This window comes from Muntiacus reevesi, chromosome 9 (genome assembly GCF_963930625.1).
Source record: "Muntiacus reevesi chromosome 9, mMunRee1.1, whole genome shotgun sequence".
Taxonomy (NCBI): domain Eukaryota; kingdom Metazoa; phylum Chordata; class Mammalia; order Artiodactyla; family Cervidae; genus Muntiacus; species Muntiacus reevesi.
The window spans coordinates 6,839,549-6,854,741 of NC_089257.1; the positions used below are offsets into that span (position 1 = coordinate 6,839,549).

The window sequence follows — 15,193 nt, forward strand, 5'->3', positions numbered from 1 at the left end:
CCCCACTCGCGGGATACCTCCCCCTCTTCTCCCTCTTACGATCCTTGCTGAGAGAACACGCAGACCGGGTCCTGCCACAACCGACGGACGACGAAGGGTCGGCTCAGCCTCTGGCCCCGGGAGATCAGGTACTGCTAAAAGCCTTAAATCCCCGCCCGCTACAACCTCGCTGGACGGGGCCCCATACTGTAATCCTCACCACCCCCACGGCAGCCAAACTTCTGGGACACGAGCCCTGGTATCACCTAACCCGACTCAAACGAGCTCCCCCGGGTCTCCCGGAGACAGGGGTGGCCGCAGCCCAGGCCCCTCCTCCCAATTACTCCTACCGCTCCACCCTCACGGGGCCGACCAAACTGACTATCACCCGAACCCCTCTGTCGTCGATCCCAAAATAATTGAGAGACCACCTCCCGATATCCGATGCTGACCTGGCATCACCCGCTGTGGCTGCTAACAGTCACAACTCTGGCCATAATTTTTGCCATTGGATTAGCGGCCGCGGCCCCCCGCAATTGGTCCTCCACTCTTCGACTGTCCCTGGCCCTCACATATCTAGCCATCTGCTTCCTACTCCTGGGGTGCTATTCCCTTGGGACACCCTGACCTGGTTACCAACTCCATCCATACGAGACTCACAAGGCTGGTTGTCCGCCATACCCCTTCACCCCTACCGCAAAACAATGCGGGGCTCTCTGCTCTGGGTTACTCTGGGGGTATTGCAAAAAGGGGGGCACACCAACCAAAACCCCCACCAGCCTTTTCAAGTCACCTGGATCTTAAAAAATGGAGAGACCTACGAAGAGCTAAACCAGACCACAGCCACCCAACCAAAAGATAAGTGGTGGCCGGACCTATACTTTAACCTTACAAAGTTAATCGAACAATCAGGATACTCCAAGTGTAGGGTCAGGTCCCTTGGGTTTTATGCCTGCCCGGGACACCAGCGGAGAGACATAAAGACCTGTGGGGGAATGGTGAGCCGCTACTGTAAATCCTGGGGCTGTGTCACTTCCAACGATGGGTACTGGAAGTGGTCGGTGACCAAGCCAGATCTGATCAATATGTCCTTCACGGGCCCTCTCCCGAAATCAGGTTGGCAGGGGCAACCCTCCAACCAAGGGCAATGTAGCGACCAGGTCCGATTATCATTTACATAGCAGGGACGGACTGAAAATAGATGGATTTCCGGGCTGTCCTGGGGGGTAGTGATATATGATACCTATGGCACGGGAAGCAATAGCGCAACGTTATATGTCCAGCAAGTCCTGCAACCCGCCCAGACCCCTGCTGTGGGGCCCAACCAAGTTATTTCACCCCCCAGCCCCTCACCACAAGGGACAGATGCCACGAAGGTTGTGACCTCACCTGCCCCTACCCCCTCTCTTCAGCTAACCCGGACAGACCCACTGGAAACCCAAGAACCCCTGTGGGACTTGATCAAAGAAATCTACGGGGCCCTCAACCACTCCAATCCTAATGCAACCCAATCCTGCTGGCTTTGTTACACCTCACACCCACCTTACTACGAGGCTGTGGGCTTAAATGCCACCTACAACTTATCCTCTCTCTCCAACCCACCGCAGTGTTCTTGGGGAGATCGCAAGGTGGGCCTTACCATAAAAGAAGTATGGGGTTCGGGGACCTGCTTGGGCACGATTCCTACGGATAAACAAACCCTATGCGCCCAGACTGACAATGACACCAGTTTCATCAATAAGACATACGTCATACCCAAAATCGGGGGGTGGTGGGTATGCTCACAGACTGGGCTGACGCCCTGTCTCCATTTGGCTGTCTTTGACCAGAGCAGGGAATTCTGTGTCATGGTAGTGGTAGTACCCAAAATTACATACCACCCAGAAGAGGTCCTCTACAACTTTTGGGACCGAGACACCCCAGCTCCTAGGCATAAGAGGGAGCCCGTTACGGCTATTACCCTAGCAACGCTGTTCGCCCTGGGGGCAGCCGGAACGGGTACGGGCATTGCTTCCCTCACCACGCAACATCAGGGCCTGATCACCCTGAGAGTCGCCATTGATGAAGACATTGCACGAATAGAAAAGTCTATGATGGCCTTAGAAAAATCCCTAACCTCTTTGTCAGAAGTGGTGTTACAAAACAGACGAGGCCTAGACCTGATCTTTTTACAACAAGGGGGCCTCTGTGCAGCCCTCAAGGAAGAGTGTTGCTTTTACGCAGACCATACAGGGGTAGTAAGAGAATCCATGGCCAAGGTAAGAGAAGGACTAGAGCGCAGAAAGAGGGAACGGGAAGCCCAGCAAGGTTGGTTCGGATCATGGTTCCAAAACTCCCCCTGGCTGTCAACCCTGCTCTCGACCTTAATGGGACCACTTATAATCCTCTTGTTGCTCTTAACTTTCGGGCCCTGTCTCTTAAATAGGCTCTTGGCCTTTATCAAACAACGGCTCAACACGGTCCAGCTGATGGTGTTGCGACAGCAGTACCAAGGGCTTCCAACAAACATTCCGTGACAAAATTAGCGGCAGACGCTCCCTGCCATCCCGGCCACACCCTACCCCTCGCCGCCCCCGTTCAGCAGGAAGAAGCCAGAGAGAACCGGCGCCCCTTGTCCTATAGCAAAAAGGCCAGGATGAAAGGTCGGGTGTGTTGAGTCCTGCCCTGAAAAAGTGCCGCAGACAGGTTCCGGAGGCTGGCTAAACTTCCGGGGACCGACCCCCCCCTGCAGCCTGGTACTACCAGGAACGGACACAGAGCCCTTGGACACCCACCGCCGCTGTAGCCCGCGCTTTCTTCCTTATATAGAAGGACCTGACCTGGACGCCTGGCCTTGATATAAAACCTCTCCCCACCTCTCCTTCCTCGCAGACTCCCTTTGTCTCCTCACTCACCCGCCCCTCCCCGGGAGTTCTGCCCTAGAGCGACCGCCCAATAAAGGCCTTCACCACTGGTCCTTAGAGGTGGCTCTTTCTTCCCGCGGCGTTTTCTAACACTTAACACTATAGTTTGACTCAAAGTTCAAAGTCGTATTGTGATTTTATTGATCTGGAAATATCTTGGTCATTATTCAAGTATCTCAACATGTGAAGAGCACTCTTAATATGCTAAACAAAAGCTTAATGAAAAATAAATAAGCAAAACACAAAAATATTATGCACAGTAGCAATGCAGAAAAGTGTAGTATTTTTTAAACCAAATTATTATTTCTCTCACTACATTATAATTATACCATAACAATCCTATTGCTGAACTTCCCAGGTGGCGCTAGTGGTAAACAACCCAACTGCCAATCCAAGAGAGACAGGTTTGATCCCTGGGCTGGGAAGATTCCCTCGATGAGAGCACTGCATCCCAGTCCAGAATTCTGCCTGGAGAATCCCAAGGACAGAGGAGCCTGTCGGGCTTCAGTCCATACCCCTGCACAGAGTCAGTTACCACTAAAGTGACTTAACACACATGCACCCAGTCACATTATCATAAGCCATAACTGAGAACAAGCTTAAGTCTCTGCAATGCCACTCAGAGGGCATCTGCTTACAGTTCTGGAAATAATTTGAGACTTTGAACAATCAAGAAATGCATTCTATTGCATAGGTTGACAAGGTGGAATCTGCAAACCAAATCTGTCCTACTGTTTTATAAATAAAATTTTATTGGAACAGAGTCATGCCTATTGATTTATGTATTGTCTACAGGTGAATCCAGGCTGCAAGATGCAGACGTGCATAGCTGAAATTGAGACGATGTGGCCCACAAAAGCTAAAGTATTTGCTGTACACCTTTTTCCAGAAAAAAGTGCTGCTCCCTGTTCTATTAAATTAAGTCACTGGACTTGAGATGTTTATATGTTAAGATACGGCAGCTTCTTAAATAATAAATATGCTATACTTCCCATAAACCTAGACTACAAATTGAAAAATAGAATGGAATTTCAGAAATAAATGTAAGAATAAAAAAAAATTGAGCTCATATTTGTAATAGTAATGCAAGTTGTATTATCTTAAGAAAACCAATCGTTTTTATAGAAAATGAAACACAACACAATGTTAAAGAAAGGATTAAAAAACACTATAATATGATTCATATTGTTTAAGTTTTACATCAAACACATCAATATGTCCCTCAGATACAGAGAAAGTGAAAGTTGCTCAGTCATGTCCGACTCTTTGCTACCCCATGGACTATACAGTCCCTGCAATTCTCCAGGCCAGAATAGTGGAGTGGGTAGCCTTTCCCTTCTCCAGGGAATCTTCCCAACCCAGAAACTGAAGCCAGGTCTCCCACATGGCAGGCAGATTCTTTACCAGCTGAGCCACAGGGGAAGCCCAAGAATACTGGAGTGGGTAGCCTGTCCATTCTCCAGGGGATCTCCCCGACCAGGAATCGAACTGGGGTCTCTTGAATTGCAGCAGGATTCTTTACCAACTAGCTATGAGGGAAGCCCACAGATACAGATACAGAGGGACAACCAGAAATTCAACAAAAATTAAGAATCTTTGGATTGTTACCAAATAACTGATTTTGCTTTAGTATATTTCTGCATTTTGCAAGTATTTAAAGACAAAAATATAGTGTCTAGTTCAATATTTTTAAAAGATCAATGAACTAGAGTGCATGATGAAATTGTTCCCCACACTTTGGAAAAAAATGCATATGCAACCGAAGTATCACAAGGGCATTATTTCATCTAATTGCCCCATTCATGGTCTCAAGGCAATAGTTAAATAATATTCTCTAAGGTAAACCTCCTTAGGGTTTTGGTGGCATATATATGTGACAGTTTGATGTTAGGGTTCAGCTTGTTTGGTCTCCTTTGCTCTTTGTCATGCCTGAATATATTTTTAATACATTATAAGAGAAATTCATTTTCTGCAATATACTCTAGATTCCTATTTTTCAGGCTTATTACTATATTAAAAAAATTGACTTCTCAGCAGAAATTTTCCTGGAATCCATTAAACTTAGAAGCTTTATTAAATGAACCAGTCAAATTCTTCTACACTCAGGTGAGTTGATTTTTATTTCACTTTAAAGGGAAAATAATATGTTTCTAATATATTCCATTAATCTTTGCAGGAGGCAAACAACATGTGTATAAATCTAATTGCCAGGTTACCTGTTTAGCTGACTAGAAGTCTTTGATTATTTATCTTTCACCACATTTATTATTGTTCACTAGGCTACATCACTAGGAAATATCTTTGGTTTTTCTGAATCACAATATTTCCATTCCCTTTATACATACAAACTTTAATAATAAACAAGAAGTATAAGTTGTCATTTGTGCTTATATGGAATATATCCTGGAATAATGCTCTAAGAAGCAAACTGAGGCTGAGATTTTATAATTTTATAATTTCTAAAATGCCTGTTACAGGACTGAGTACATAGTGGGTCTGCAATGGGAAAATTATTCCAGGGTAATTGCACAGAAAAGAAGATAAATACTATGCACAGCACCTGTGCTCCTAACTGAGCATGACTGACACTTGCTGGGGCTACATGGGCGATTGGGAACAGGGGCCCCAAGCCTGTTGATGAATATAGAATGTGGGAGGTGGAGTGAAAAGCTACAGGTGTGGAGAAGGCGTGTGGGGAAGAAGGAACAAGTGTGCACCAGAAATTGTATTCATCCTTGGTGAAGATTTCCCTTTCAACCCTGGACTACTCAAACTTTGTTACCATAGATGTAGGGAACAAATCCTGGCTTTCGGAAAAAGTGTTTTCAGTTAGAGAATGTGTGCTCTATGATTTGTATGTTAAAGTGAAACATACTTTCAGGGAATCAGGAATTAACCACATGTTTAGGAATGTAAACGAACAACTGAAGAAAAAGAGTGGGGGAATATGCGAATGGCATAGCTATACATGTAGAGGAAATCTTCAAGTGTTATATGTGCTCTTGGAGTATAAAGTTATAAAACCTGAGTGAAAGTAACAGAGTGTTTAATTTCAACTCCTAATGAGATATAGAATTTTTAGAGAATTCTATGTGGAATGAACTTCCCTTTATACTGAGTGCCATTTCAGGTTTCAGTAAGAATTTAGGAAGTAGCTTTGAAAAGAATGAATTTTAATGTCAAGAAAAGATAATAAAGGCATTTTGGAGGAAAAGAGGCTAATTAAAAAAAAAAAAGAATTCAATGCACTCCTTTTCCCATAAGTACTCTCATTCTATGCCTGGGTCAGGAAGATCCCCTGGAGGAGGGCATGACAACCCTCCAAGAGAATCTCATGGACAGAGGAACTTGGCAGGCTACAGTCCATGGAGTTGCAAAAACCTCTGACCAGACTGAGCGAATAACACGACTTTTCATTCAAATTTTGCTTCAGAGGTCTCTGAATCAACTTTTATATTTTGTCCACAGGAACCAAGAAAACCAGAGTGCTGAAGTCACTTTCATTCTCTTGGGCTTCTCAGAATACCCCAAACTCCAGGTACCCCTTGTCCTGTTATTCTTAACCATCTACTCCGTCACGGTGCTGGGGAACCTGGGCATGATCCTAATTATCAAGATAAACCCCAAACTCCACACCCCTATGTACTACTTCCTCAGACACTTGTCCTTTGTTGATCTCTGTTACTCAACAGTAGTTACACCCAAGCTACTAGAAAACCTGATTGTGGAAGACAGAACCATTCTCCTTCAGAGCATGCCTCACACAGTTCTTCTTTGCCTGCACATTTGTGGTGACAGAAACATTCCTGTTGGCAGTGATGGCATATGACCGATTTGTGGCTGTTTGCAACCCTCTTCTCTACACAGTCGTGATGTCTCCGAAGCTTTGTTCCTTATTGGTGGGTGCATCATACTCTTGGGGTACAGTCTGTTCCCTGACTCTTGCCTACTTTTTATCCGAATTGTCCTTTAGAGGAAATAATATCATAAATAACTTTGTCTGTGAGCACGCGGCCATAGTTGCTGTTTCCTGCTCTGACCCCCACATTAGCCAGGAGATCATTTTAGCCTCTGCCACGTTTAATGAAGTAAGCAGCCTGGTGATAATTCTTACCTCCTATGTTTTCATTTTTATCACTGTCCTGAAGATGCCTTCGACTGGGGGGCGCCACAAAGCCTTCTCCACCTGTGCCTCCCACCTGACTGCCATTACCATCTTCCACGGGAGCATCCTTTTCCTCTACTGTATTCCTAACTCCAGAAGCTCATGGCTCATGGTCAAGGTGGCCTCTGTCTTTTATACAGTGGTCATCCCCATGCTGAACCCGCTGATCTACAGCCTCAGGAACAAAGACGTGAAAGAGACTGCTAGGAAGCTAGTTAACACCAAATTATTATGTCAACAATGCAAATTGGCTTAGGTTTGCTTTTTCATTTTCAAGAGCACTGTGGAGAACTGTCCAAGTTTTCTAGCATTTTTAAATAACATTTCAAACTCCAATTTTTAGGAAGGAAAACGGTTCACACATTTAACATACTTCCCTTGTTGATACATCATTCAACAACCTTAGTAAACTGTAGAGAATTAGCAATAAAATAATAAATAACACCTAATTAAAGCCTGGACAATTAAAAAAGTCTCTAGATAATGTGTTTGTCACGAAAAGATTTCTGAGTAAAGACACATTACTATTTGCCTGTTCAGGTGAGTCTTCTTCTTCTTCTTCTTCTTTTTTTTTTTTTTAAGTCATTATAAGTCATGGAAGAATGGATTTGAGTTGTCATGAAAATTGGCCACCTGATGAGAAGAGCTGACTTATTTGAAAAGATGCTGATGCTGGGACAGATTGAGGGCAGGAGAAGAAGGGGATGACAGAGGATGAGATTGTTGGATGGCATCACCGACTCAATGGACATGGGTTTGGGGTGGACTCTGGGAGTTGGTGATGGACAGGGAGGCCTGACGTGCTGCGGTTCATGGGGTCGCAAAGAGTCAGACACAACTGAGCGACTCAACTGAACTGATGAGGGAGTCACATCAGTTGAACCACAGTAACTAAGAGTTGTTCAACACTAAGACGCTAAAGTTGAAAGATTTGCCGGTGCTTAGTTGCCCAGTCATGTCCGACTCTTTACAATTCTGTGGGCTTTAGCCTGCCAGGCTCCTGTGCCCATGGCAAGAATACTAGAGTGGGTAGCCATTCTCTTCTCCAGGGGATCTGCATGACCAGCAATCAAACCTATGTCTCCGGCATTGAAGGCAGATTCTTTACCATCTAAGGTACCAGGGAAGCCTAAATTTAAAGGATACATTTTGCAAAGAAGTCATGTCTCTGCCCCCACAAAGTCCTGAATATGATTTGGTAAAATTCTATTTGTTAATATAAAATGTATTTGTTTTTTATACATAAATCATCAAAAATAAAATTAAGAAATGCACACTTCAGAAATAGTTCTGGCTAAATCTAAAATAGTCTTTCATGTCAGTCAAATTACATATAAAATGGTTATTGATGTACAATGATAAAATAACAGAGAACTTCATCAGTAAGTAACATTAATGGTAGATTGAATGGGGGCCCTGTTAACGTCAGTTAGAGCATCTTGGTTAACCTGATTTAATTTTGCCCAACTGGCAAACTCACAGACTTCCCTTGTGGCTCAGATGATAAAGACTCCGCTTGCATTGCAGGAGACCTGGGTTCTATCCCTGGGTGGGGAAGATCCTCTGGAGGAGGGCATGGCAACCCACTCCAGTATCCTTGCCTGGAGAATCCCATGACAGAGGAGCCTGGTGGGCTTCAGTCCATGGAGTCACAAAGATTCAGACAGGACTGAGCAACTAACACACGTCGCGGTAAACTCACGTCCAGTCTATAGAGTGGATCTATTTGACATAAGCTGTGGTGCTTCCCAGCTGGCACTGGTGGTAAAGAACCTGCCTACCAGTGCGGGAGACATAGGAGACATGGGTTCAGTCCCTGGGTTGGGAGGATCCCCTGGAGGAGGGCATGGCAACCCACTCCAGTACTCTTGCCTGGAGAATTCCATAGACAGTGAAGCCTGGTGGGCTACAGTCCATCGAGTGGCAAGGAATCAAACACCACTGAAGCGACTTAGCATGCACAAGCCTTGATATCAGGTATACCAGCCCATCTCCCTAAGTAGACTCTACTATCACATAAGATATATGTTATCTGTCAGAAATTGGGGGAAAACCTAACACCTCTTTGTGAAAGACTATTTTTTTTCCCTGCTAAGCATTTTGCCTAAGAGTAATTCTATGTTCATTCATGTGACAGGAACCACCAACTTATTCTACAGTGTCTGTAGCATTTTAGATTCCCAGGCACAATATATAACTTCTGGTTGCTTCATATCCTTGCCAATCATTGCTATTATATACATTTATTATAGCAAATCCAGTGGATATAAATTGATATCTCATCATGATATTGATTTGCATTTTCCTACTAACCAAATAAGTTGAGAATATTTTCACATGCTTGATGGACATTTGTAAATTTTGTGTTGTATCTGATTTAACTTTTTGTCTTTATTGTTTCTTTTCTGTAGCTTTTCTTTTCACTTTATTGATAATGTTTTTAATATACAAATATTTTAAATTTTGAGGAAGTTCAATTTAGCAATTTATTTATTTATTTATTGTCACTTATGTTTTTGTTTCCCTAAGAATCTACTGCCAAATTCAAGGCCATGAAATTTAAGGCCTATGTTTTTCTTGTAAGAGTTTTATAGTTTATGCTCTTTCATTCAAGTCCTTGTTCACTTTCTGAGTTAATTGTTGTATATAATATGATGTGAGTGTCCAATCCCATAATTTTACTTGTGAACACCCAATTGTCATGGCGTCATTTATTTGAAGAAGAGTGTATGCTTTCTTCAATGAATATTAAGAGATCCATAACCTCAGAAGCACCATGATGATGTGAGGTACCATTTGGGAGAAATCAGAACCCGTATAGGACACAGCTGCACAGTCAAAGTGTATCTTGAGTCTTCCACTAGTGAGAAATGAGCGTGTTGTTATTGCTGTTCAGTCACTAAGTCGCGTCCGAGTCTTTGCCGCCCCATGGGCTGCAGCACGCCAGGCTTCCCTGCCCTTTGCTGTCTCCTGGAGTTTGCTCACACTCACGTGCATTGAGCCGGTGATGCCATCCAACCATCTCATCCTCTGCTGCCCTCTTCTCCACTGGCCTTCTCTCTTTCCCAGCATCAGGGTCTTTTCCAGTGAGTCAGCTCTTCACATCAGGTGGCCAAGGCACTGGAGCTTCAGCTTCAGCATCAGTCCTTCCAGTAAATATTCAGGGTTGATTTCCTTCAGGATGGACTGGTTGGATCTTGCTGGATGAAGGACTCTCAGGAGTCTTCCCCAGCACCACAGTTTGAAAGGACAATTCTTCAGCACTTTGTCTTCTTTATGGTCCAACTCTCACATCCGCACCTGACTACTGGAAAAACCATGGCTTTGACTATATGGACTTTTATTGGCAAAGTGATGTCTCTGGTTTTGTATATGCTCCCTAGTTTTGTCATAACTTTCCTCCCACGGAGCAAGTGCATTTTAATTTCATGGGTGCAGTCACCATAATGCAGTGATTTTGGAGTCCAAGAAAGTAAACTTACTGCTTCCACTTCAGCTCCTTCTGCATCACGTTATTATTATTGCTAACCTGTGTCTTTAAAGCCAAAATGGGTAGTTACCAAAATTAGTGAAAATATCACCCTTTTCATAAACAGATATTTTTAGAAAACATATCATCCAAAATTTCTTTTTAGATTCAGTAATAAACATCTGAGAACATTCTATATTTGAAAAGCCAATGGAAGCTGTTTTCTATCAATAGAATCAATAGTGTAAATATAAAATAAAGTTTATAATACAAATATTGTAAAGTACAAAATAAACAGTATAATTATAGTTTAGCAGCCATACGTTTAGAAACATAAGAATATATATATATGTACCTTCATAAGAAAATTAAAAAAATTAAATATGGATAATAAAAGATAAATCTATTGTGGTATAATTTCCCCTTGTGGATTTATGTATTTTATATCCACATAAAATTTTTTAAAATGGTGTTGTTTATTTTTTAAGATTAAATGAATAAAGTTGATAATACAGCTGCCCTAAGGCTTTAGGGAAAGAATATACAACCAATATACCACCTGAGACAGTGTTAACACGTGATTAGTTGAATTGCAGTCATCAAGGCAGTACTTCAGTTATATTCTCTAGTTTTCACATCCCTAAGGTCATGATGGCATATATTTGTGATACAGCGTGGTGCCAGGATTTACTTTTCAGGCTTCATCTTATCTTTGGTATCTCTGAGTTTTCGTAACAGGTTGGAAAATCATAAGATATGAAATAATTAATGAAAAATGCTGGGCACTTTTACTGCCCTTTTCATGTGTGTTTCTATCAAGTAGCAAGCAGCAGCATTACTGGAGTTCGTTAATCTTGGCTAAGAGGTCTTCACTAATGACTCATTCAAGTTCTTCTGTATTTAGGTGAGTTGACTCATGTCTCCTTTGTTTTACTTAAAAAATAAAACACAAGGATCCAGTAATCTTTGTAGGAGACAAACACATGTATAGAACAAAGTGTCCACAAAGAACCACTTTTTGACTGAGAAGGTTTATGGAGTTATATTCCAATTCTTTCTTTCAAATAGTTTTTATCATAGTTTTCTCATTGGGTATTCATCATAAAGTCAGAAATGGAGAATTCTCCTTTTGGTAAAAGGGAGAATTATAACAAAGTGGGCCTTGTCTTCAAGATTTTCCTGTAATTTTCTAGAAACAAAGTGACAGTAACAACCATATTTGTAAATAATAGGAAAATAACCTACAGCAATTGTGAGTGATAAATATGAAAGTTTGTCTGTATACAGAGGGGATGAAACAAAGAGTCATGTCTATAAAAGTAGGTGGCAAAATAAAGCAAACGTCATAAGAAAGAATAAAATGGAGAAATAAATTATAAAGAAATAGGCGTGTACTACATAGCAGAAGTTGATAAATCCACCTTCACTAAAGAAGGGTGTATTAAGTGATAATGAGGTTGAATATAGATCTAAACAGTTTTTGGAAAAGTCATACTGAATAATGCTAATGTTATGCATTTGCTTAACATTTATTTGGAACCTTAAAGTCACTGTTATATTAAACAATCATGGGAAATTTTTCTCATAGTCTTTCACAGAGTATTTTAAATGGAAGGAATGTGGCTGGAATAATATAGTCATAATCAATCTTTGCAGAGCTGAGAGCTTACAGAGTATTTTCACAGAGGATCTGTTGTGGACATGGTCTTTGGAAGATATCTTTCTTACAAGTTCATCATGTGGGAATCAGAGAAAGCTATAGTGTGGTGAGAAAACCTAGAGGAAAATAAGGAAGTATGCATCTTAAACCAGGCGTCCTAATGAAATTCTACAGTGCTTCTATCGTGGGGCTTCTAGAAGAAGGGATTCCGACATTTTATTCCCCAATGTCACCTCCAGTTGATAGATGTCCATGTTTCTGCAGGATTTTCACAAACATGTCAGGTGTTTGATCTAACAATTATTCATAATTCTAATATATGAAAAGGTAAATATCTGTTCTACCATGTCTTACAGCATTTGAATTCATTATTGAAGTATCTAGTTCCATCCTAGTGATTGAAAGTTTATATTAATATTCTTATCTTGCTGTTGAGGAAATGCCTTGTGATCAGTAATAATCAAGAAACATTCTGGTGTCCCATTTGAAATAGGTGTTTTCCAGCCACTTTTCTTTGGAATTCAAATTCAAATTCTTCTTAATTCAAAATGGCAGAGTATATATTTGATCCATTCTGAAGCCTATTTGCTTTCTCCAGTACTTTTGCAGTTCTTATTTTTGTCACCCAAACTCCAAAGTCTGCTACAATGGAAAAAAAATAACAGTTTTCTGTTCAATACTATTTCAACTATTATCACAGGAAGCATAGCACATATTTTGTTTTGAAACTTCTGATGAATAATACAATTGGCTATGAAGAATACATTTAAATATTTTCAAAATTAATTCAACATAAGTGAAAAAATTCAGTATGTTTTATAGCATAGCTCCAGAAAGGGTTGAGAATTTGGAATAACTAGGAATAAAAAAGGAATTGAACGGAGATAGAACAACCAAGAAAATATTATATTAACTGTTTTGCAGAGATGTTACCATTCTACAAATTAACATATAAGTTAATTTTCTCATATCTCAGGAGGTGAGGCAGGTAAGAAACTGGAACCTAACGATATGTTTTTCTCCAATGCATGTAATTGAATTGTCATATCAGGTGTTTTCACAAAGCTGAGAGTCATGCAAAGACAATGTCTTTTGAAAGCAGCTGATAATAATGAATTTTATTATTTGAAATAAAGCTGGATCTAATCTGTATTAGTTCTTTGTTTCCGAAGATGATACACAATGAAAATTATTATTGGCTATTTAATTGACATATAAGTGGGCATTAGCATCTGAAATAAGGCAGAAGTATATAGCATTTACAGAAACACTGTAAACAGAGACCCACTGAGCTTCTCAACACATTTTCTGTTCTCTCACCTATTTCAAAGTTTAGTTTTTACTTCTGGATCACATTAATATTTTGTCCACAGAAACCAAGCGAACCAGAGTGCTGAGGTCGCTTTCATTCTCTTGGGCTTCTCAGAATATCCTCAGCTCCAGCTGCCCCTGTTCCTGGTCTTCCCGACCATCTACACAGTCACTGTGCTGGGGAACCTGGGCATGATCCTGATCATCAAGTCCAGCTCCAGGCTCCGCACGCCCATGTGCTTCTTTCTCAGCCACTTATCCTTTGTGGATTTCTGTTACTCAACAGTAGTTACACCCAAGCTACTAGAAAACCTGATTGTAGAAGACAGAAGCGTCTCCTTCACAGGATGCCTCATGCAGTTCTTCTTTGTCTGCATATTTGTGGTGACAGAGACATTCCTGTTGGCAGTGATGGCATGTGACCGACTTGTGGCCATTTGCAACCCTCTTCTCTACACAGTTGTGATGTCCCAGAGGTTTAGCTTTGTGTTGGTGATTGCTACATACTCTTGGGGCATAACCTGTTCCCTAATATACACATTACTGTTTTTGACTTTATCCTTCTGTGGGACTAAGTTCATAAATAACTGTGTCTGTGAGCACGCGGCCGTAGTTGCTGTTTCCTGCTCTGACCCTTACGTTAACCAGGAGATCACTTTAGCCTCTGCCACATTCAATGAAGCAAGCAGCCTGATGATTATTCTTACCTCCTATGTTTGCATTTTTATCACTGTCCTGAAGATGCCTTCAACTGGGGGTCGCCACAGAGCCTTCTCCACCTGTGCCTCCCACCTGACTGCCATCACCATCTTCCATGGGAGCATCCTTTTCCTCTATTGTGTTCCTAACTCCAAAAGCTCGTGGCTTATGCTCAAGGTGGGTTCTATGTTTTACGCAGTGGTCATCCCCATGCTGAACCCACTGATCTACAGCCTCAGGAACAAAGATGTGAAGGCAGCTGTCAGGAAGTTAATCAACACCAACTTAAAATGTCAATTAATGATTAATGTAAAATGACTAAGATTTAGTGTGCACTTTCAAGAGGATAGTTGTCCAAGTCTTCCAGAATTTACAGTACTTTCAAACTATTTTTTTTTTCAGAAAAGAAAACAGTACACACTTTTGAAGTGTGAGAGGCCCTGGCTAATACAACATGCAACAACTTTAGTAAACTTCAGAGAATTACCTATAAAATAACAAACAACACATAATTAAAGCCTGGACCATTTAAATTAAGTCTCTAGGTGGTTTTTCATATAAAGATTTCTGAGTAAGCTCACATTATCATTTGGCTGCCAAGGTACAGTCATCGAGCAATGGATTTATAGAGTTGCTCTGAAAATATATAGCTAAAAGTTAAAGTAATTTATAGCTAAATTTATAGAAAATTTATGAGAGAGTTGCATCAACAGAAATATAGTAAACTGAGAGTTGTTCAACACTAAGACACTAAATTGAAAAGACATTTTTATTTAATCCCACACAAGAAATATTGGTACATTATAAGTTCAAAGAAGTCATATTTCCGTCCCCACAAAGTCCTGAATATAATTTGGTCAAATTGTACTTGTTAATATAAAATTTATTTGCTTCTTGTAAATAAAACATCAAAAATAAAATAAGAACTGCACACTTCAGAAATAGTTCCAGCTAAATCTAAAGTAGTCTTCACATCAATCTTAAATTGTGTATGATATAGCTATTGC

At 41.2% G+C, this 15,193-nt stretch overlaps 1 protein-coding gene across 1 annotated transcript; it reads left to right on the top strand.

Moving 5' to 3' along the window:
• Nucleotides 1-11,391: 11,391 nt before the first annotated feature.
• On the top strand, nt 11,392-14,504 carry LOC136174480 (olfactory receptor 5D13-like). The gene is made up of 2 exons (XM_065944669.1): nt 11,392-11,420; nt 13,550-14,504. The coding sequence occupies exons 1-2, from the start codon at nt 11,392-11,394 to the stop codon at nt 14,502-14,504; spliced, it is 984 nt and encodes a 327-aa protein (XP_065800741.1).
• The last annotated feature ends 689 nt before the right edge of the window (nt 14,505-15,193 follow it).

Excerpts from the sequence above, each read along its gene's own strand:
- LOC136174480 (XM_065944669.1), top strand. The coding sequence starts at position 11,392 with ATGACTCATTCAAGTTCTTCTGTATTTAG. Across the intron at positions 11,421-13,549 it reads TCAAGTTCTTCTGTATTTAG|AAACCAAGCGAACCAGAGTG; the intron begins GTGAGTTGACTC and ends TTTTGTCCACAG.